Source organism: Lissotriton helveticus, chromosome 8 (genome assembly GCF_964261635.1).
Source record: "Lissotriton helveticus chromosome 8, aLisHel1.1, whole genome shotgun sequence".
In the NCBI taxonomy this organism is placed as follows: Eukaryota; Metazoa; Chordata; class Amphibia; order Caudata; family Salamandridae; genus Lissotriton; species Lissotriton helveticus.
This window is the reverse complement of record NC_136069.1, coordinates 187,503,930-187,528,825: the sequence shown is the minus strand read 5'-3', so window position 1 is coordinate 187,528,825 and position 24,896 is coordinate 187,503,930. Positions and strand designations below refer to the sequence as shown.

The 24,896-nt window shown below is 42.4% G+C and overlaps 1 protein-coding gene across 3 annotated transcripts in view; it reads right to left on the bottom strand.

Annotated features, from left to right (window-relative positions):
- HLCS (holocarboxylase synthetase) overlaps positions 1-19,822 on the bottom strand; it is a 940,243-nt gene extending 920,421 nt beyond the window's left edge. Inside the window, exon 1 of one of the 3 annotated variants that reach the window (XM_078656875.1) lies at positions 19,686-19,822. Coding sequence is in view for 2 of the 3 variants with exons in the window: in XM_078656873.1 (XP_078512999.1) it covers positions 17,933-18,157 (225 nt within the window). In the remaining variant the exon portion in view is untranslated. Of the gene's footprint in view, positions 1-17,932; positions 18,480-19,685 lie in introns of those variants that run through there. The other 2 variants (XM_078656873.1, XM_078656874.1) reach the window with 2 other exon arrangements.
- Between the last annotated feature and the right edge of the window lie 5,074 nt (positions 19,823-24,896).

Here is a 24,896-nt window from a genome sequence, read left to right as displayed (position 1 = left end):
GTTAATGAACAAAAGACCTCGAAAATAAAAAACAGACATTTGCGAGCCACAACGATAGACCCTTAAAAAAGGTTAACACCAAACATAAATAAGATTTTCTTGCCCATAACTTGCCCATAACTTCGATCTGACCCTCATTGGGAGAGTGTGTACCTAATGTGACTCATTTTCAATGGCAGCTCGCAGAGGGAATGCTGCGGGGCTGTGGCGGGGCAGAGTGGTGGGGGTAGTGGAGTCGGACATATGACGGACAGGAGTAAAGTAAGTAAATAAATTATTTACCTGGCGCAAGGTAAATAGTTTTATTTATTTATCTACTTTACTCCTGCCCGTCGTATGTCCCACTCCACTAGCCCCACACCAAGCCCCTCCTCTCCACCCCGCAGCACTTCCTCTGCGAGCCGCCACTGCTCGTTTTCTTTTTATTTAAGTGCTTTATATAAAATTAACATGCCACTGACTCAGCTCAAAATGCTTTCAGAGACACAAAACATGCACGTTTTATTGAAAGAAAGATTGCTAACTTTCCTGTTGCCATAAAACACTACAGTCAAATAAAGATTATGTGAGGCACATAATAAAAATACAAATCTGTTGAAAAGAAATGGATGACACGACAGGGATAAACTGTCACTTTCTGGTCAACAGCACTCCCATAACAACGACACATTAAAAACTAACAGTGCTAGCCGCAAGCAGCACTGGGCAAGCACAGACCAGTTATACCAAAAAAATATGCATGGATACATCATCATCAAAGCACTGCAATGTTATGTCAAAAAAGAATTTAGCTCAAACTCACTACGTTCCACTGCAAACGGCTTGAACATAGATGGAGACAAAGCCAGGATGACACTGATAAGGGCAGGCCGCGAGAAATCTACTCACCCACTCCCTATGGAGATTTTATTAAGGTGAGCTATTTTCAGGGCCTACTGGCCTATGCTGGCGAGAAAGCTGGAGTTGAAAAAGAAAGTGTGTTCTGTTCATTCAGAAAGTGAACGAGCAACAAAGATGCCTTTAAATCTTATTTTTATCTAGTCTTATTTGCTGTGCGTTCAAAGACAGAGGTCAAATAGCTGCTAATGTCTTCTAACAAAGTGCTGTGGCGTATATTTAACAAGGACCCCCTGAAAACATAGATACTATAGTTCCTAGGTCAGGGAAGAGATAGCATTTGACAGAAAACAACCTAGGCAACCAATACTTTGAACAGAACTCAATGTAAAAGGACAATTGGCTACAACTTACTATAAAACTGAGTGTTTTATTGTTGGTTTAAAAATAAGAAAATCAATGACATAATACAGTTTTCAAATCACATGAGAATTAATCACGAAATGACAAAATTAAAATTCATACATAGTACATCACAAATAGAAAATACTATACAAAACTCTATACAAAAAGTGGGTTAAAAATGGCAAATAAATAACACAATAATTATCAAATGGCGAATAAGTGGCACAAGGATTCTCTACGCGCGTTTCGGCGACCAGCGCCTTCTTCTGGAGTAGCCACGTAAATTTCTACAAGGTAAAAAAGCCATACAAGAGAAATATAATTACACAATGAAAATATGACACATCATACAAATAATATCATAATGTCAATAGTTTTAGTTTAGCAGCCAATTGATACCTTCTATAATCACGTTAATCACAAAAAGAAGAATTGATTAGATTATTTATTCTTTTCATTTCCTTACAATATCTGACTCTTAGGTGTGGGGCAATGGGTTACTTAGTCAGTGGGGGTAAGAGGACTGACAGGGGATGGAAAAAACCTTTGTGGCAGCTAAAGGATTTTAACCCAGCTTACGGAATTTAAATTAGGGGGGGGGCGAAAAATGGCAGGTAAAATACATGGAAAAAGAACAGTAAGGCAGATAAGCTCAGAGTCGAGAGATACTTTTATTAGTGAAATATTCAACTCTCATTCTTCTATATTCATTGGGAATTTGGAGGACTAATGATTTCTGTATGGTATGACTAATATACCTTATACACACACTGTTGTATTAAAGTCGGGATATGATAATGTTATATTTGACTTCTTAACGGACGCTAACCTTTTACTTTAGTTCATATGTAATCAATACTTACAAGTAGCAGTGAAAATGCAACCACTGTAATGTAGTGTGTATTTCTTGCTCAAGTTCTCATTTTGAAAGGCAAACGTTGCAGGAGCTTACGTTACAGGAGCTTAAAGCAAAAATGATACACATTATTTATCTTTTGGAACGAGTGCTCATTTAAGAGTTTATTCACTTTTCTCTCTGGGTTTTAAGGATTTTAAGGATGAGTGATTTACTTGTACATTTTTACCTGATCGAATAAAGCTTGTTGGTTTAATTCCCGCCAACTGGAATTTTTTAGGATAGGGTGTGGTTGATTATGTAGACTTGATTGATTAAATCTTCCGATAACCGGTATTCCCTTATTCTTAGGGTGCTGTAATACAGGTTATATGTTTAAGATTAATGGGCAAGATGTATATGTTATTCTTGCATTTATTTGGATTCTCCTCTATACGTTTAATCAATTTGGCCAAACAGGTTTTTTGAATAAGGGCTCCCCATATCATGTCTCAAGGAATAACAACATTTCTTAGTGTTGAAGCTAATGAGACTAACTACAAACTGCTTTTTATACCCTTATTGGAGTCTCACAGATTCTTAATGAATTTATTCTTTTCTATATCTTATCCTTACCTAATAGCCTTTGAAATGGCATGTATTGCATCTCGGACTCGATGACTAGAGATGCAGGCGCGGTCTATTTTCCTCGTATAGGGATAAGATAAAGTAGCTCCCCATCTGTTGGTAGAGAAATGAAAGGGGTCAAGTACCTATGTTTGTTTTAGTCTTTTAAGGTCAAGCAGTTACTGCCTTCGCTCTCCATACCAAAGGTTATATTTCAAATTTCCACTCTCTTATTTGGGAATTATTCGCTCTCTGAATTCACTGTATGATATATTTAAAAGGTTGCAGTCTGGCTGGTGTTGCAAATTTAAATAATTTCCAGTCTGTTGATAGAAAACGCAAGGGGTCAGATATCTATTTTCTTAAAATTTGATTATATTTTCTCCCTTTCTCCCTCTTCATTAGGTAAGGGGGACAAAATTACCAATATTCTTACCCAAAATTAAGAATCCTCACTCCAACATTATTGAAGAAAGTTCTTTCGGATTCAAAGATTTTCGACACGAGGTGATTATATTAAAAGATCTCCCTGCCTGTGAAACATGAAAAACGAAATGACAAGTTACATTAAGTTACGATCTAACTGCAGTCTGTTTAAAGAAGGCAAGTGGCTTCTTTTCCGTTCTTACCCGAAGATAATCGGCAGGGCTCCGTATTTCGTCGGCGGGATGTCAAGGATGGCGACTCGAACGTGAAATCTGATGAATAACTGCGCGTTCGTGTGGTCGCGTTTATATACCGTTACTACCGGGTTAAATTGCTCACATCTGTGTAAGTTTCTGTCTCGCTACTAATAACAAAGGTAGGACTACCATTGTTATTCTAGTGTTAGCGAGTCGAAGACGGACTTCCGTATAGATCTGCAAAGACGTCGTAACTCCCTCATTCGGGTAGTTGCAAGAGAAAAAGGACTATCGTTTTATAATTTCCTACATGGCTTGTTCCTTATTGTGCCGACATAGGAGATAAGACCCCAAATTCTCTATGGGTCAGTTTGTGAAGTGGCTGCAAACCAGCCATACAGATAAAAAAGATACTTCCCTTTAAAGGCTAGAATTCGCAACAGCCGAATATACTCGTCGCACTCTGTTTTTGTGACTGGAACTATAGTACAGATGAGTATCAGAGTACAATATGTAGGGCAATGTAAAACTAACCACTCTGAAAAAACGGTCATATGTGTACTATTTAAATGTATTGTGTATATTTAGATACATGTCTACTATCCAAGGATATTGTGCATACATCTATATATCTCTATGTATTCCAACGAATCATAAAAATATGTTGTATATATGTAGCTTCCCCTATGATCCTTAGTGCCAAATTTACTTTCTTACTGTCAGGATTTTAACAGATCGCATGTTCCCATGGAATTACGCTATTCAACCCCTGGCGAAAGGTGTTGAAAACAAAAATCCAGAATACCTCCCTTTTCTTTCGGATGGCAGTACCTCCTTTAGCATCGGGGATGTGGATCCTCTCTAGGATTCTCCATTTAAAATCTTTTAGCACAGTGTCCTTTCTCTAGGAAGTGCTTCAGGTACTTAAGGTAGAATTCCTAGACATCGAAATAATAAATGATGCAGGAACTTTGAAAGTTGACCTTCATGTTAAGCCAACGGCAAGAAATACCTTATTGCACTATCGTAGCTTTCACCCAGGAACTCAGAAGGATAGTATCCCTTTCTCTCAGTTCCTACGAGTTAGGCGTAACTGCACAAATTTGGCGGATTTTGACAGACAAGCCTTAATAATGAGATCGAAATGTATCGAAAGGGGTTATCCCCATCGATTAGTGAGGCGCTCCTACAAACGAGCACGGTATTATGACCGAGATTGTCTATTAAGAACCAAATCTCCAAAACCGAACGACCAAGTAGTGTGCATAACGAAACATTCAACTGTTAATGCAAAAATTAAGCAGGTCATAAATTCGAATTGGCACATTTTAAACAGTAACTGCTCTAAGGAACAGAAACTAGCGAAGCCCCTCTTTGCACACAGAATAAACAAAAACATCAAAGAATACATCGTCCACTCTCGCTTTAAAACCACTGCAATTGAAGAAAACTGGACTCCAAGATCTATTCTAACGAATAACCCTGTGAAAGGGACGTTTCCCTGTTCCTCATGTACTTCATGCGGGAACATCTTGAGAGGCGAGGAATTCATCCACAATGGCCACACCACAACAGCGAAAGAGATGTGGAACTGTAGATCTACCAATGTGGTTTATTTTATACAATGTCCATGCCATCTAGGATATGTAGGAGAAACCTCACGCATGATTCAGACACGTCTGAGCGAGCATCGCTCGGCCATAAGAACCAAGAAGATTGCTTCCCCCATGGTGAAGTACTTCCTAGAGAAAGGACACTGTGCTGAAGATTTTAAATGGATAATCCTAGAGAGGATCCACATCCCCGATGCTAAAGGAGGTACTGCCATCCGAAAGAAAAGGGAGGTATTCTGGATTTTTGTTTTCAACACCTTTCGCCAGGGGTTGAATAGCGAAATTCCATGGGAACATGCGATCTGTTAAAATCCTGACAGTAAGAAAGTAAATTTGGCACTAAGGATCATAGGGGAAGCTACATATATACAACATATTTTTATGGTTCGTTGGAATACATAGAGATATATACATGTATGCACAATAATTATTTATCTTTTGGAACGAGTGCTCATTTAAGAGTTTATTCACTTTTCTCTCTGGGTTTTAAGGATTTTAAGGATGAGTGATTTACTTGTACATTTTTACCTGATCGAATAAAGCTTGTTGGTTTAATTCCCGCCAACTGGAATTTTTTAGGATAGGGTGTGGTTGATTATGTAGACTTGATTGATTAAATCTTCCGATAACCGGTATTCCCTTATTCTTAGGGTGCTGTAATACAGGTTATATGTTTAAGATTAATGGGCAAGATGTATATGTTATTCTTGCATTTATTTGGATTCTCCTCTATACGTTTAATCAATTTGGCCAAACAGGTTTTTTGAATAAGGGCTCCCCATATCATGTCTCAAGGAATAACAACATTTCTTAGTGTTGAAGCTAATGAGACTAACTACAAACTGCTTTTTATACCCTTATTGGAGTCTCACAGATTCTTAATGAATTTATTCTTTTCTATATCTTATCCTTACCTAATAGCCTTTGAAATGGCATGTATTGCATCTCGGACTCGATGACTAGAGATGCAGGCGCGGTCTATTTTCCTCGTATAGGGATAAGATAAAGTAGCTCCCCATCTGTTGGTAGAGAAATGAAAGGGGTCAAGTACCTATGTTTGTTTTAGTCTTTTAAGGTCAAGCAGTTACTGCCTTCGCTCTCCTTACCAAAGGTTATATTTCAAATTTCCACTCTCTTATTTGGGAATTATTCGCTCTCTGAATTCACTGTATGATATATTTAAAAGGTTGCAGTCTGGCTGGTGTTGCAAATTTAAATAATTTCCAGTCTGTTGATAGAAAACGCAAGGGGTCAGATATCTATTTTCTTAAAATTTGATTATATTTTCTCCCTTTCTCCCTCTTCATTAGGTAAGGGGGACAAAATTACCAATATTCTTACCCAAAATTAAGAATCCTCACTCCAACATTATTGAAGAAAGTTCTTTCGGATTCAAAGATTTTCGACACGAGGTGATTGTATTAAAAGATCTCCCTGCCTGTGAAACATGAAAAACGAAATGACAAGTTACATTAAGTTACGATCTAACTGCAGTCTGTTTAAAGAAGGCAAGTGGCTTCTTTTCCGTTCTTACCCGAAGATAATCGGCAGGGCTCCGTATTTCGTCGGCGGGATGTCAAGGATGGCGACTCGAACGTGAAATCTGATGAATAACTGCGCGTTCGTGTGGTCGCGTTTATATACCGTTACTACCGGGTTAAATTGCTCACATCTGTGTAAGTTTCTGTCTCGCTACTAATAACAAAGGTAGGACTACCATTGTTATTCTAGTGTTAGCGAGTCGAAGACGGACTTCCGTATAGATCTGCAAAGACGTCGTAACTCCCTCATTCGGGTAGTTGCAAGAGAAAAAGGACTATCGTTTTATATTTTCCTACATGGCTTGTTCCTTATTGTGCCGACATAGGAGATAAGACCCCAAATTCTCTATGGGTCAGTTTGTGAAGTGGCTGCAAACCAGCCATACAGATAAAAAAGATACTTCCCTTTAAAGGCTAGAATTCGCAACAGCCGAATATACTCGTCGCACTCTGTTTTTGTGACTGGAACTATAGTACAGATGAGTATCAGAGTACAATATGTAGGGCAATGTAAAACTAACCACTCTAAAAAAACGGTCATATGTGTACTATTTAAATGTATTGTGTATATTTAGATACATGTCTACTATCCAAGGATATTGTCAGGGGTGTGGAATTTATTAAAATATCTACTTGTCCATGGGGCAAGTTGCTTCATAAATCTACTTGTCCTTTAACAAAATCCACTTGTCCCTTTGGTGCCATGTGGTTCGGCGACAAATTATGGCAGCAATCTCATTATATAAGAGCTTATATAGCCTCTCTGATTATGCCAGTGCTCATACCATAGTGGTTCTTGAATGCTGGCAATCCCTTTATGTTGCCACGTTTCTGCAGATCTACATACTGGGACTGAAGGTAGTGGTGAGCAATGGTTCCAGGGTTGGAATGCCCTTTAAGTCTGTGCAAATCTACTAACTTGCATGTTTTAAGGGTTTTCAACAACACTTCTCTAATCTTTTCCAATACTGAGAAATGTTGGAAATTTACTCCTGACAATGGCAGACGTAAACCTTCTTCCAGGGTTGGGAAAAAAGTGGTTGATGGGTAAACGACCTTGCAAACACTAGGGTTTTCACATGAGCAAATCTACACATGCATATTTGGTCATGATAAACTGCAGTTCACAAATATTTTCCAAGAGTACATTTCTTGCCCTACTTCTATAAATTCTTGTAAATTCATGAAAGCCATATAGCTGCACTTAATGCAAGGACATATACCAAGGGTGCACTTTGAGACTTTCTTTAATAATAGGGCCCCTAATTTGGTCTGGCGTTAACCACAACCTTTTGTGTTTATTAAAATTGTCTCTCCCTCTCTCTGTATCGGCTGGCTTCACTGTGAGTGACGGCATTAAGCTCTTTCACACGGAGTATATTGGCACACAAAGTAGTTTTGTTCAGTGGCAGTAACTAATGTGGCAGTGAGTGCTTTTGTTTGTTATAATGGTGAGGGCCCGGAAGCTCTCACATCAAGAAGGCTTTACAAAAACCATGCCAAAACAAGTCACGTATTTGCAAAATTAAAAAGCTGACACTAATTTCAGACCTACTGGCTTTGCCAATGCTTGTTTATTTGTATGTTTCTCATAATCTTATTGAAACTGGTTACACTGATTTTCCAATATGAATATTTTTGCGAAATACTAGCATGCATCAACACATTTTACTAAATGATGCTGCAAAGAAACGGTACCTGAAATTTCAAAGTAGTTTAGCAAAATGTATTTTTTTCCTACTTTCATTATTTTAGGAAAATTTTATATTGAAAGCAAAGAGTCATTAATCTTGCTCTCAAGCTTCTGCAAATATTTGCATCTAATCAGAGAGCATTCTGGGAGCATTATGCATAGCCTCATATTGCTAAACTTTGAAACCGTGAGTACACATTTTTATACTGTAACCACTGTCAGTAGTGCAGTCAGAACTTACATTTACTTATAGTGCTCACCCTAATAAGAAAGGCTTTCAATTAATGAACCATAAATACAATTTTGAACAGCATTAACATAGGCACACAAATAATAACTTGACTTCAGGCTGTGCCCTTCCCTGGCCCTTAATGTGCTAATGTGCTACTGCAAACTGGCAGCCAAAGGGTTTGTGCTGCAGGGGGTTTGGCCTACTTGTCCCAAGGACAAAATGCACATTAAAACTTGTTGCCCTTGACCCCAAACAATATGTCCTGGGCGTCGGGCTATAGGAATTCCACATCCCTGATATTGTGCATACATGTATATATCTCTATGTATTCCAACGAACCATAAAAATATGTTGTATATATGTAGCTTCCCCTATGATCCTTAGTGCCAAATTTACTTTCTTACTGTCAGGATTTTAACAGATCGCATGTTCCCATGGAATTTCGCTATTCAACCCCTGGCGAAAGGTGTTGAAAACAAAAATCCAGAATACCTCCCTTTTCTTTCGGATGGCAGTACCTCCTTTAGCATCGGGGATGTGGATCCTCTCTAGGATTATCCATTTAAAATCTTCAGCACAGTGTCCTTTCTCTAGGAAGTACTTCACCATGGGGGAAGCAATCTTCTTGGTTCTTATGGCCGAGCGATGCTCGCTCAGACGTGTCTGAATCATGCGTGAGGTTTCTCCTACATATCCTAGATGGCATGGACATTGTATAAAATAAACCACATTGGTAGATCTACAGTTCCACATCTCTTTCGCTGTTGTGGTGTGGCCATTGTGGATGAATTCCTCGCCTCTCAAGATGTTCCCGCATGAAGTACATGAGGAACAGGGAAACGTCCCTTTCACAGGGTTATTCGTTAGAATAGATCTTGGAGTCCAGTTTTCTTCAATTGCAGTGGTTTTAAAGCGAGAGTGGACGATGTATTCTTTGATGTTTTTGTTTATTCTGTGTGCAAAGAGGGGCTTCGCTAGTTTCTGTTCCTTAGAGCAGTTACTGTTTAAAATGTGCCAATTCGAATTTATGACCTGCTTAATTTTTGCATTAACAGTTGAATGTTTCGTTATGCACACTACTTGGTCGTTCGGTTTTGGAGATTTGGTTCTTAATAGACAATCTCGGTCATAATACCGTGCTCGTTTGTAGGAGCGCCTCACTAATCGATGGGGATAACCCCTTTCGATACATTTCGATCTCATTATTAAGGCTTGTCTGTCAAAATCCGCCAAATTTGTGCAGTTACGCCTAACTCGTAGGAACTGAGAGAAAGGGATACTATCCTTCTGAGTTCCTGGGTGAAAGCTACGATAGTGCAATAAGGTATTTCTTGCCGTTGGCTTAACATGAAGGTCAACTTTCAAAGTTCCTGCATCATTTATTATTTCGATGTCTAGGAATTCTACCTTAAGTACCTGAAGCACTTCCTAGAGAAAGGACACTGTGCTAAAAGATTTTAAATGGAGAATCCTAGAGAGGATCCACATCCCCGATGCTAAAGGAGGTACTGCCATCCGAAAGAAAAGGGAGGTATTCTGGATTTTTGTTTTCAACACCTTTCGCCAGGGGTTGAATAGCGTAATTCCATGGGAACATGCGATCTGTTAAAATCCTGACAGTAAGAAAGTAAATTTGGCACTAAGGATCATAGGGGAAGCTACATATATACAACATATTTTTATGATTCGTTGGAATACATAGAGATATATAGATGTATGCACAATATCCTTGGATAGTAGACATGTATCTAAATATACACAATACATTTAAATAGTACACATATGACCGTTTTTTCAGAGTGGTTAGTTTTACATTGCCCTACATATTGTACTCTGATACTCATCTGTACTATAGTTCCAGTCACAAAAACAGAGTGCGACGAGTATATTCGGCTGTTGCGAATTCTAGCCTTTAAAGGGAAGTATCTTTTTTATCTGTATGGCTGGTTTGCAGCCACTTCACAAACTGACCCATAGAGAATTTGGGGTCTTATCTCCTATGTCGGCACAATAAGGAACAAGCCATGTAGGAAATTATAAAACGATAGTCCTTTTTCTCTTGCAACTACCCGAATGAGGGAGTTACGACGTCTTTGCAGATCTATACGGAAGTCCGTCTTCGACTCGCTAACACTAGAATAACAATGGTAGTCCTACCTTTGTTATTAGTAGCGAGACAGAAACTTACACAGATGTGAGCAATTTAACCCGGTAGTAACGGTATATAAACGCGACCACACGAACGTGCAGTTATTCATCAGATTTCACGTTCGAGTCGCCATCCTTGACATCCCGCCGACGAAATACGGAGCCCTGCCGATTATCTTCGGGTAAGAACGGAAAAGAAGCCACTTGCCTTCTTTAAACAGACTGCAGTTAGATCGTAACTTAATGTAACTTGTCATTTCGTTTTTCATGTTTCACAGGCAGGGAGATCTTTTAATATAATCACCTCGTGTCGAAAATCTTTGAATCCGAAAGAACTTTCTTCAATAATGTTGGAGTGAGGATTCTTAATTTTGGGTAAGAATATTGGTAATTTTGTCCCCCTTACCTAATGAAGAGGGAGAAAGGGAGAAAATATAATCAAATTTTAAGAAAATAGATATCTGACCCCTTGCGTTTTCTATCAACAGACTGGAAATTATTTAAATTTGCACCACCAGCCAGACTGCAACCTTTTAAATATATCATACAGTGAATTCAGAGAGCGAATAATTCCCAAATAAGAGAGTGGAAATTTGAAATATAACCTTTGGTAAGGAGAGCGAAGGCAGTAACTGCTTGACCTTAAAAGACTAAAACAAACATAGGTACTTGACCCCTTTCATTTCTCTACCAACAGATGGGGAGCTACTTTATCTTATCCCAATACGAGGAAAATAGACCGCGCCTGCATCTCTAGTCATCGAGTCCGAGATGCAATACATGCCATTTCAAAGGCTATTAGGTAAGGATAAGATATAGAAAATAATAAATTCATTTAGAATCTGTGAGACTCCAATAAGGGTATAAAAAGCAGTTTGTAGTTAGTCTCATTAGCTTCAACACTAAGAAATGTTTTTATTCCTTGAGACATGATATGGGGAGCCCTTATTCAAAAAACCTGTTTGGCCAAATTGATTAAACGTATAGAGGAGAATCCAAATAAATGCAAGAACAACATATACATCTTGCCCATTAATCTTAAACATATAACCTGTATTACAGGACCCTAAGAATAAGGGAATACCTGTTATCGGAAGATTTCATCAATCAAGTCTACATAATCAACCACACCCTATCCTAAAAAATCCCAGTTGGCGGGAATTAAACCAACAAGCTTTATTCAATCAGGTAAAAATGTACAAGTAAATCACTCATCCTTAAAACCCAGAGAGAAAAGTGAATAAACTCTTAAATGAGCACTCGTTACAAAAGATAAATAATGTGTATCATTTTTTCTTTAAGCTCCTGTAACGTAAGCTCCTGCAACGTTTGCCTTCCAAAATGAGAACTTGAGCAAGAAATACACACTACATTACAGTGGTTGCATTTTCACTGCTACTTGTAAGTATTGATTACATATGAACTAAAGTAAAAGGTTAGCGTCCGTTAAGAAGTCAAATATAACATTATCATATCCCGACTTTAATACAACAGTGTGTATAAGGTATATTAGTCATACCATACAGAAATCATTAGTCCTCCAAATTCCCAATGAATATAGAAGAATGAGAGTTGAATATTTCACTAATAAAAGTATCTCTCGACTCTGAGCTTATCTGCCTTACTGTTCTTTTTCCATGTATTTTACCTGCCATTTTTCGCCCCCCCTAATTTAAATTCCGTAAGCTGGGTTAAAATCCTTTAGCTGCCACAAAGGTTTTTTCCATCCCGTCAGTCCTCTTACCCCCACTGACTAAGTAACCCATTGCCCCACACCTAAGAGTCAGATATTGTAAGGAAATGAAAAGGATAAATAATCTAATCAATTCTTCTTTTTGTGATTAACGTGATTATAGAAGGTATCAATTGGCTGCTAAACTAAAACTATTGACATTATGATCTTATTTGTATGATGTGTCATATTTTCATTGTGTAATTATATTTCTCTTGTATGGCTTTTTTACCTTGTAGAAATGTACGTGGCTACTCCAGAAGAAGGCGCTGGTCGCCGAAACGCACGTAGAGAATCATTGTGCCACTTATTCGCCATTTGATAATTATTGTGTTATTTATTTGCCATTTTTTAACCCACTTTTTGTATAGAGTTTTGTATAGTATTTTCTATTTGTGATGTACTATGTATGAATTTTAATTTTGTCATTTCGTGATTAATTCTCATGTGATTTGAAAACTGTATTATGTCATTGATTTTCTTATTTTTAAACCAACAATAAAACACTCAGTTTTATAGTAAGTTGTAGCCAATTGTCCTTTTACATTGAGTTCTGTTCAAAGTATTGGTTGCCTAGGTTGTTTTCTGTCAAATTCTAACAAAGTGCTGCCTTTTTTATCCTGGAGATTAGTGTTTACTTTTCTTTCTCCGACTGCAAAGTTTGAGAATTTTAAAACTGAAATCTCTGACAATTAAGCTGGGCACGCAACATTTAAATAGCTTGTAAATGAACTGTCCAAAATCTATTTAAATCTATTTCAGTTTTATTTATTTTTTATTCTGAAGTGAGATGAAAACAAAGATTTTAATAGGATCAAAACAAATCAGAATACTTTACTTGGTGATGTGCAAATAATATTAACTGAAACACGAATTCTACACATTCTCGTTTGTGCGCCATTTATCTTTATCAGTAAAACTGCAAGTCAGTGGGAAAGTTTGGGGCCATTTCAATAGAAAATGTCTGTCTGTAAATGACGGTGAGCTATCATATCAAACTGCAACAACATTTATAAAAGGTGAGAGTTCGAACTGAGAAACATGCTTGCCCCCACCCTAATGGCAGTGCTATTAGTGAAACAAAGGGGAAAGTCAAGGATTATGTGTGTCCTATATGTGGGTGTCACAAGTCCCCGGGATCCTCTGAGGGCAATGATCGTTCTAGAGAATGGTGGAGAAAACCTGATCTCGAAGACCCTCTCTTCTCTCCACAGCTGGAGGAAAGTCCGCCCTGGACAGAATATTGCACTACTTCAGAACAGCCTGCATACTCTCAACAATGTTCCTTTAACTGGGAACCTAACACTGGATACCACGTCCGAGCACCACGTCACCCAACTCGAGCCAATGACGGGGAAACAACTGCCCTGCACAGTACTTGAAATACGCGATCACGGAAGACGCAGGGATGTAGACCCTGTATCGTGGACTTCAGAGACGCTGAATCTTGTGGAAGGAGACCCGCTGCTGAAATGAACAGGACCGGAGGCCAAGGAAACAGGAAAGCAAGGAGGCCAACTCTCCCGTGTTTCCCCCAGCCACGTTTCTGGAGGAACGTGGCTCACCCAGGTACGTGAACGCGTTGCCTGGTGTGCTGGGAGGAGGGAGAACGCTGGGGAGTAATATGCTGGTTTTAGAGCCTGTAACGACTTCCCCTCCCTCGCACTCCTCTTACCACTTTTCAAGCTGTCCTAGAAGCACTTAGATGTTCCCTCACTCCTTGCCCTATCGGGAATATCGAGAAGAAGTAAATTGATATTTCGCATTTTCTTTTGTTTGTTTTCATGTTCGCTGACTGAGGATAACCCAAACCTGGAAGAGGAATCAAGGTTATCAGCCCGGACAGACCAGCCGATTGAAAAGGAGAAAGTGACTTAATTGACTTTGCTCTGGCTTCTGTAAAGCAATACTGTTTAAAGAATAAAAACAGGTCCAGACCATCTAACCTCGCTTTCGATCCTAGAGCTCAGGCAAAAGCTCACAGTGGGCTAGATTTTAACATTGAGCTCATTTTAAATTATTAAATCAAATAAAAAATGTTTACAGCAGAGATGCTGAACTGACATGTTTGAAGGAGCTCTCATATGTGATAATGAAGAAAAAGGTGACTAGGTAAAAAAATGTAACTAAAATCACACAATTTGAGATGAGTTTATGGGTCAAGTAGATTACTCAAGTCACTAGACCTGCCGGTCTGGTAGCAATTTTCAGATTTTTCGAGGCCTGAATACCAACTACAGATCAGCCCTGAGCTACCAAACGCTCCGCCCACATAGAGCACATCGAACGTAGCACCAGCAGCACCAAGGAAATCTTCATCATGGTGAAAAATGTCACCTCTCCGGTAGCAAGATCCACCAGCGCCACTCCCTCATAAGACTTCTGAACCCAGCTGTCCTTTTCAGCAGCAAAAAACCCCAGCATCTAAGACAACTTATAGCCTCAAATGGACTGCTCCACCCACGCAGCCGCCCAACTCGCCACTTCCAGTGCCCAGAGGAACACCTAAATCACCTGGACCACCATCACCACTCATGATATTGCAGCGACATACGCACCATACACTACGAAGCACCATCATGCCCCTGCCACATCAGGCATAAGTTAAAGGACTGGACCCTATCAGCTCAGCCCTAATCTCAATCCTGAATAATTCGATCAACACAACCACCTTCCTGGATGCCTGGAAACATGCCATAGTTTTTTTCATTCTCCTAAAGAAATCCTCAGTGAATCCTAAAACACCAGACAACTACCAGCCCATATCTCTGCTACCCTTCCCGGAGAAAGTCCTAGAGAATATTATGAACAAACATCTAGCTGCTCACCTCAACCACAACCTCCTCGACACCACCCAATCTGACTTCAGACCCAACCACAGCAGTAAAATTGCCCTCATCACCGCCACGGATGACATTCGACTGAACACAGACAGAAGAAACGCCACTGTCCTCATCCTTGTAGATCTATCTTCTGTCTTTGATACTATCTCCCACTCCATCCTCATTCAATGCCTACACGATGCCGGCATTCAGTGACCAGAATCCTGCTGGATCTTCTCTTTCATTTCAGGCTGCACCCAGTTGGTCAGCCCGACTCCTTGCATCTCGCCTACCACTGCACTTATCTGTAGAGTTCCACAAGGATCCTCACTAAGTTCATCTTATCCTCACTAAGCTCATCTTATCCCTCTCCAACAAAAAACCTGAACCAACTTTTACGCCTATATATCAGAAAAGATTCCAGATGGATGAAAACAAATGTCCTCAAGCTCAACACAGGCAAGACAGAATTAGTAATCTTCTGTAAAGACACATCGCTATGGGACTCCACCTGGTGGGCTGCTGATCACTGACCCACACCCATGCCAACAACCCATGCAAAGAACCTCAGAATAATAATCGACAACCAGCTCAGTGAATGCAGTCCCCATCCCTGGTTTCCACACATTTAAGATTTTCTAGAAGATTTATGATTGGCTTCCCTTCAACGCCTGCAAAACTGTCACCCAGGAGCTCATTATCAGCAAGTTAGCAACACACTATGTACGATCAACAAGTAACTAACCACAAGACTCCAGATCATATAGAGCACAGCTGTCAGACTCACACTCAGACTTCTCATTCACCCTCTCATCACACTGAACCTCAAAGACCTCCACTGGTTCCCCATCCACATATGGGCACTCTTCAAACTCCTCATGGACGCATGCAAAGCCTTGCATAACATCATCTCCACCTACCTCAACAACTGCATTAAATTCCACACACATACCAGACACATCGGCTCAGCCAGACTTCTACTTGAACGCATCCCTTGCATGCGCCGAACCAAATAAGTCAGGTGAACCTTCTCTTACATCAGTCACAAAGCCTAGAACATCCTACCACTTCACATCTGAGCCACCTTCGCTGCTCTTGAATTTCGTAAGAAACTGAAGTCATGGATGTTCACCTAATTTCTGCCCTGGCTCAGCCCACGCCGTTCTTCCTTTTGAGTGCCAGTATACTCTCCCGGTAATCACCGCAAGTTGTGCGCTCTACAACCAATATCTTTATCATAACATTTCTAAAAGTACTGTATTGCCATTAGTAGGTCCTCTCAATGCTGAATGGCTCGGACTCATGCTGTTTTCAAGGATTCCTTCACTGACTGGATTCTGTTTTCTGTTTGTTTAGGTAGGCAATGGTGCACTAAAAGCAAGAATCAGCTCTGGAAAACATGTTTATACTAGATGCCTACTTTACTGTATCAGTGTGGGCTGTGTGGACAAATTATATATGGGCCAGAAGGAAAATGTTTGTTCACTCAGGGCTATTTGCCAAACTGGAAAGCTGATGATGGCTCTGTACATCCACCACTAAAAGCAATCCCCCTGGTTTTTAGCCTAGTGGGGCTTTTCCCTATGTTTTGTGTGGCCAGTCCAGCTCCGTGAATACAGGCAGCAGGAATACTTTAGTGGTTAACATTATGGTATATGTTTGGTTGTAATGGTTAGTGTTACTTGGTGCATGTGGTCTGAGATTTTAATAATTTGGGTATATGCCATATCAAGGACTAAAACGGGCTTTGCCCTGCTTGAGGTATGCGTTTGAAGTAACAGACTGTGGCATCATGCCATATACCACAGTGTCCTTTAAAATAAGACTTGCTATGAAGCATGTTATCGATGTGTTTGTCTTGGAGAGATGACAATGAAGTAATCAAATTATTTCAATAGAAAAATGTGACAAATAGTTTTTTCACCATACAGCTTGAAAACACTGAGGGCCCTATTATGATGTTGGTCGGAGTTGCCTCCAACCGACACCGTCTCAGTGTTGGAACCGACCGACCGACCGTGAGTTGGCAGTTCCGAACACCGTATTACGATGCTCCATTTCTCAACAGGAGCTAGTGCATTGTGCGGAAACCACACAATGCTCAAACTCCCATTGAGAAATGGGAGTTTGTGTAAATCCCTATACTGTGTGGCAGGCACCGTGCACCCCACTGTCACAACCGTAGGCCGTGGAGGGAAGGGGGCTCTGCTAGGGGTCCACAAAGTTGCTTTCCGACAGCCTTTCTATGTCAGAAAACCCATCGGAAACCGACATCATAATCCTGTGGGTGGAAACGCTGTCCTGAAGGGATTATGTGTGGCTTCTGACTGGCCACCAGGCTCCTTGAGCCTGTCGGAACCCAGTCGGATTGACCAGCCAGTTTATACTCTGACCACTGACATTGAAATTCGGCAATCAGACTGCAAACTTAGATGTCAGTCAGCAAGCCTCCGATGAGCAGTTGGAGGCTTACCAACTGACATCGTAATGAAGTCCTGAGTCTGCTGCCTGGCCTTAAAGTGTAAGATATTGTGGTGACACACACACACACAAAAAATCTTGAATCTCGTGGCCGAATTGATATCTTATTCGTCATTATCACCCCTTCCCCACCTAAATCCCCCAATTGGTAAACATGTAGGATACTTCAGGGTACTTAACACACAAAGTACTAGTGTAAACCGCTATATTTTTAAAACACTCACATGTAACTGCTATTGATGCACGTTCCCAAATTTAGACTCATGTGGAGAAGTAACTAGGCCCACAGGTAAAGTGCGGAGTTAACTTTGTAAAGCTGTAAGCACAGTAAACACATAGGTACCTGGAGATCGCCTACGAGGAATACTCTGTTCCCCAGCCTCAGGCAGATGTTCTCTTCAGACTGAGTGGGCCTGTGACTCTGTCCATGCTTTCTCCCGGAGGACTGGGCAGTGCAGAACGATAGGGAGTTGGTGGCATGCAACCGGTGCACTGTGGTACGTATCAGCACCGCATAACAGGCTCGAACCCGCAGCCACATGTACACATAGCACAGCGTGATGAACATGTCATAAGCCCAGGCACCAGGGACATGCTCACCCTCTTCTTCGACTCCGGATTAGACATGTGTTTACATGTCACCTCTACACGTTCCTACACTGCTTCGAGATTCGTGTTCCCGTCAGCTGCCCTCATTTGTTAGCAGAGGCGTTTATCAATAAAAAATATAATAATACAAAAATGGCATCCTCAAAAACCGTGAACAACCATTGTGGGTTGAAAGTTATGTGCTAGCAGTGATCCACATGTATAAACACTTCTGTTCTTCCTGTATTTCTATCTGCAGCCAACTGTCAGCCAGCTGACAGCCATCGTCATATTAAGCATCCGCTGATTGGCCTAGCTCCAAATATATAACCGTGTTTGATTGGAAGGTGTCTACACCCGCCCACTCACCATATAGCTGTGTAGGTGGTATCCTTTCTGATTGGTTGTTGCGTCCCTGCCCACATTATCCGGTTCTGAGCGAGGAAGACGAAAGTGAAACCGCACTGCTTCGAAATCTGATACGGCCAGCTAACAATTTTACCGCACGGTTTCAAACTATTTTTCGGTTAAAGATGGCGCTATGGCTTTAGAAAAGGTTGTTGCAATTCTGTGTTTGATTACATATGCTTGAACTGAAGCACCCCCTCCCGGGGCACTGGCCCCTCTTGGAAGTTCACCCCTCCCGGGGCACAGGCCCCTCTTGGAAGTTCACCCCTCCCGGGGCACAGGCCCCTCTTGGAAGTTCACTCCTCATTGTAAATTTGTTTTTATTTTTTTCCTGTACATTCCTCACTCCTGCGTGCTTTTTGGATTTTGTGTCTATGTAACCTTCATTTTTAGTCTCCTGTTTTTCTTTGTAATGTTTTCTTGTGTTTCCATTCTTGTAACATTTACCTTCGGGTAATGTCCGCGCTTTATAAAAATGCCCAAAATAAAAATTTAATACAAATAAAATAATACAGTTTTATGAGCCGCCAGCCGCAACCGAGTACTTCACAAGTTTTTAAAAGACTATTCACATGTTAAAGAGGATTTGTTGTTTATTTACCCCTTCTTGGAGCCCCTGCATCTCCATCTGCCTCCCTCTTTCTGGAAGAATTACCCCCCTCCCACCCCCCCATTTTTATTTGCTCCCCAACCCGTAAATTTGGCTTTAGTTGCACCTCTGAATGCACGGGACAGCGTCCAGGCACGCGGGCCTGTGTGCATGTTGCAGCGCCTGTGTGCATGTTCGCTGCACTTTTTTACAGTTCGAACAAATCTTCGTAGCAAGGACTATTTTTTCTGTCGTAGCTTTTCATACGGAACGCTGGCATCTCACTACTGTGGAATGATAATCTGCAGGACTCTGAGGAAAAAATTTGCCAACCTGCGGCGTATTTCCTCCACTAACGTCGTTTTTGTTGGTTCATGGGCGGCATGTTATGCTATTCCAATATAACGTTTTTGCTTTTAGATTAGAAGCTTACCGCAACCCATGCAATATTCGAGCGAGTCAGACGCAAACTCAGATAAAGCGCGCTAGCACATACAATAACCAGACTCACATGCGATGCACGTCTTCTGCTGTCTCCCCCAAAGAGAAGCTGTCCCAGTTACTTTCGCTTTTGTATTGGGTCACGCCGAATCCTACATTTACGCATCTCAGGCTACAGAATTAAAGGGGCCGATGCATCATTTGAATTCGTAGTCCAAGTGCATTAATACAAGTATTTGGACTGTGCTTCTGAGTACAATACGGGCGGGTTCAGCAAGTATGTAGGCGTGATCAGAGACGTGGCTGAAAAGAGCAAAATATTCTCTAATCATTTTGTTGGCATTCCAGCTACAGGTAACTGCATATAAAATATAATGCACACTCCTTCTATGAATTTAAAATGCAGTTTAAATGTATCTGCAATAAATGTAGTTTTTTTGGTACGTCTGTAGGTAGTTGGTGGTTAATGCAATCACTTAATTTGTCCTGGGTGTAACCGGACAGTAATTTTTAGGTCGCGCCTAGCGTTGCAGTTCATGCGCTGCTCGCTCGGCGAGATTTATTGTTAAAGAGGACTTTTAGAAGGCTGCTTGAAGCCCCGCCCATCATTTCCATTGGCTGCCATCACTGTTTATGCTAAACGGTGGCCTGCCATTGGAAATGAGGGTTTTTGGTTCACGCCCTTTGACCTCTAATCTGGACTCGGTCCCCTGCTTTGCTGCTGTCGCAAAGCACTTTCTTATCTTTATGGGGCCATGTGTTTCTAATTAGAAACTCATGGCCCCATAAAGACAAGAGAATGATGCTTGCTGTAAGAGCCTCAGCGTCATGGATGCCACGCTTTATCATATATATAGAAAGCAGCTGCTTACTCGCACCCTCCCCACCCCCAATCAATATCCTTTGTGATGCTTGGCCAAATTAATTTATTTATTAATCCTCCCTCAATGGCAGACTGATCGCTCGCACTTAAAAATACAGAATACATTTGGTTTACTCCGTTCCCTAGTATGTATGTGATCCAGCGCTCCTAATGAAAAACTGTCTCACCAACGCTACCTATCTTCACAATACTCACCATTAATCAAGAATCACTTACCAAGGCCCATATACCAACGAGACAATTTTTGAGCGACTGAATCATGTGACCTAATTAATCAACTATTCACTAACTATTTACACATTTATATACAACTGCAGTATAACGTTTCTTACCATGGTTTTAAAACACTTATCATTTTAATTAAGTCACTAAGGCAAATGGATCAACTAATGGTAACAAGACCATGAATAAACAAGACCAGCTTGTCGTTTCAAAATCTTATTTATTAACTTTATTATTTAAAGAAAGAGCATTTTCGATTAAATCTTTATTTTATTAGCGAAATATTAGCAGCATTTTATTGAGGAAAAAGGCATATTATTCTGGCATTTCAAAGCAAAATCAATTATCATGGATTGAGAAAAATAAACAGTTTCCATCTCCTAAGTTCTATCTCCCTGTCTAAAACTTGCTCCACCTAAAAAGAATAGTCATTAAAGACTGCTGTCCTTACGTGCGGCAAAATGTCCAACAACACGACACGCCCTTCAGGAATCGGAAAGCAAGAAGCGCCCTTCTGCCCGTGGGGCTAGGTTTTATACCTTTTTAACTAGCTAATCTCCACTTAAAAGTATACTTTCTTTTGCCATCCAGAGTTCTTATTGGCTGACTGATGTCAGTCCATGTCAGCTCATCACGTTTCCATCCCAAAATCGAGCCTCTTCTTTGACTCTATTGTCCAACAAAATACATGACTTTTGGCTTCCTCAGAAATGCAACATTTTCATGAGTAACAGTCCTTTACTTCCTTAGCTTGGCAGACTTGCCGCATCCTGTCCTTGAATCTGTCTCTCAGAGCACGTTCAGCACAGTTCATTTATTTTATTTTTTCATTAAACGTCTTTGTGGCAAAACTTTCCACTTCTTTGTGCTTTGGCTCTTTTCGACAGGATTCCAAACACCAACTTAACAGGCCTTAAGCCTCCTTTTCGAAACTGTCATTTAAACAAACACAAAACATGAATTAATTAGAGAATTAAGATTCATTCTGTTACCCACCCCCCCTTTGCTAATTATTAACCCATTAATTTATGTTACCTAGCTGAGCACACAAAGCTGCATTTAATATCTACCTTCTTCTTTTAGGCCGCAGGATTCTCCACAAGCTTTTGTCACAGATAAGACATAACATAAGCACACACAAATAAGCACATGCCATTAGTTAAACAGCCGCATTTAATACTGACAAAGACAATAGACAAGGTTAGTTTATTATTTTTCACATACTTGCAGTTGCAACATAAAGCACATGAATTAGTCCCTTGTGTCGTGTATATGCATTTTAAACTAGGTTGATTAGTACATTTCATTACAAACTCATTAATACGGTTATTTATTATGGAAGTTTAACTTTGAGAATAAAATTTTACTCTGCATCTCGCTCCATCATATGCAGCAAAAATAGAGCGATAAAGAAAGTAACAAAACGTGGTCTGTCGTTCTACTTATCTTTGATGAGAGGAGTGCTGCATTGAAAATAAGCAGTGTGGCTGGAGGGAATGTCTGAAGGACTAACGTGGAACGACGGAAACACCCTGCTCTCCCTTTTCCGTTCTTACGTTTATTGCCGGAGCATAAAATAAAGATATAAAATAGTTTGCGAATTACACAAGGCCTTAGAGAACGATGAAATGATGTGCATTCCCTGGCCGTGGCTTTTCCGCTAAACTCGTGCCTACACCGAACCAGTGTTAACACTGTTTTCGACGAAAAACCTAAGGGAAGAAAAAAAACAAGCATTGAAAATGCAATAGGTCTCGCAATAGAAGAGTTTGACATTTTTCGTTTTGCATATAGATGAGTGGCGTTGCGTGGTTGAGTGGCGTTGCGTGGATGAGTGGCGTTGCGTGGGTGAGTGGCGTTGCGTGGGTGAGTGGCGTTGCGTGGGTGAGTGGCGTTGCGTGGGTGAGCGGCGTTGCGTGGATGAGCGGCGTTGCGTGGCTGAGCGGCGTTGCGTGGCTGAGCGGCGTTGCGTGGCTGAGTGGCGTTGCGTGGGTGAGTGGCGTTGCGTGGGTGAGTGGCGTTGCGTGGGTGAGTGGCGTTGCGTGGGTGAGTGGCGTTGCGTGGGTGAATGGCGTTGCGTGGGTGAGTGAGTGGCGTTGCGTGGGTGAGTGGCGTTGCGTGTGTGTGTGGCGTTGCGTGTGTGTGTGGCGTTGCGTGTGTGTGTGGCGTTGCGTGTGTGTGTGGCGTTGCGTGGGTGTGTGGCGTTGCGTGGGTGAGTGGCGTTGCGTGTGTGTGTGGTGTTGCGTGGGTGAGTGGCGTTGCGTGGGTGAGTGGCGTTGCGTGGGTGAGTGGCGTTGCGTTGGTGAGTGGCGTTGCGTGGGTGAGTGGCGTTGCGTGGGTGAGTGGCGTTGCGTGGGTGAGTGGCGTTGCGTGGGTGAGTGGCGTTGCGTGTGTGAGTGGCGTTGCGTGTGTGAGTGGCGTTGCGTGTGTGAGTGGCGTTGCGTGTGTGAGTGGCGTTGCGTGTGTGAGTGGCGTTGCGTGTGTGTGTGGCGTTGCGTGTGTGTGTGGCGTTGCGTGGCTGAGTGGCGTTGCGTGGGTGAGTGGCGTTGCGTGGGTGAGTGGCGTTGCGTGGGTGAGTGGCGTTGCGTGGGTGAGTGGCGTTGCGTGGGTGAGTGGCGTTGCGTGGGTGAGTGGCGTTGCGTGGGTGAGTGGCGTTGCGTGGGTGAGTGGCGTTGCGTGTGTGAGTGGCGTTGCATGTGTGAGTGGCGTTGCATGTGTGAGTGGCGTTGCATGTGTGAGTGGCGTTGCATGTGTGTGTGGCGTTGCGTGTGTGTGTGGCGTTGCGTGTGTGTGTGGCGTTGCGTGTGTGTGTGGCGTTGCGTGTGTGAGTGGCGTTGCGTGTGTGAGTGGCGTTGCGTGTGTGAGTGGCGTTGCGTGTGTGAGTGGCGTTGCGTGGCTGAGTGGCGTTGCGTGGGTGAGTGGCGTTGCGTGGTTGAGTGGCGTTGCGTGTGTGAGTGGCGTTGCGTGGTTGAGTGGCGTTGCATGTGTGAGTGGCGTTGCATGTGTGAGTGGCGTTGCATGTGTGAGTGGCGTTGCATGTGTGAGTGGCGTTGCATGTGTGTGTGGCGTTGCGTGTGTGTGTGGCGTTGCGTGTGTGAGTGGCGTTGCGTTTGTGAGTGGCGTTGCGTGTGTGAGTGGCGTTGCGTGTGTGAGTGGCGTTGCGTGTGTGAGTGGCGTTGCGTGTGTGAGTGGCGTTGCGTGTGTGTGTGGCGTTGCGTGTGTGTGTGGCGTTGCGTGTGTGTGTGGCGTTGCGTGTGTGTGTGGCGTTGCGTGGCTGAGTGGCGTTGCGTGGGTGAGTGGCGTTGCGTGGGTGAGTGGCGTTGCGTGGGTGAGTGGCGTTGCATGGGTGAGTGGCGTTGCGTGGGTGAGTGGCGTTGCGTGGGTGAGTGGCGTTGCGTGGGTGAGTGGCGTTGCGTGGTTGAGTGGCGTTGCGTGTGTGAGTGGCGTTGCATGTGTGAGTGGCGTTGCATGTGTGAGTGGCGTTGCATGTGTGAGTGGCGTTGCATGTGTGAGTGGCGTTGCGTGTGTGTGTGGCGTTGCGTGTGTGAGTGGCGTTGCGTTTGTGAGTGGCGTTGCGTGTGTGAGTGGCGTTGCGTGTGTGAGTGGCGTTGTGTGTGTGAGTGGCGTTGCGTGTGTGAGTGGCGTTGCGTGTGTGTGTGGCGTTGCGTGTGTGTGTGGCGTTGCGTGTGTGTGTGGCGTTGCGTGTGTGTGTGGCGTTGCGTGGCTGAGTGGCGTTGCGTGGGTGAGTGGCGTTGCGTGGGTGAGTGGCGTTGCGTGTGTGAGTGGCGTTGCGTGGTTGAGTGGCGTTGCATGTGTGAGTGGCGTTGCATGTGTGAGTGGCGTTGCATGTGTGAGTGGCGTTGCATGTGTGAGTGGCGTTGCATGTGTGTGTGGCGTTGCGTGTGTGTGTGGCGTTGCGTGTGTGAGTGGCGTTGCGTTTGTGAGTGGCGTTGCGTGTGTGAGTGGCGTTGCGTGTGTGAGTGGCGTTGCGTGTGTGAGTGGCGTTGCGTGTGTGAGTGGCGTTGCGTGTGTGTGTGGCGTTGCGTGTGTGTGTGGCGTTGCGTGTGTGTGTGGCGTTGCATGTGTGTGTGGCGTTGCGTGGCTGAGTGGCGTTGCGTGGGTGAGTGGCGTTGCGTGGGTGAGTGGCGTTGCGTGGGTGAGTGGCGTTGCGTGGGT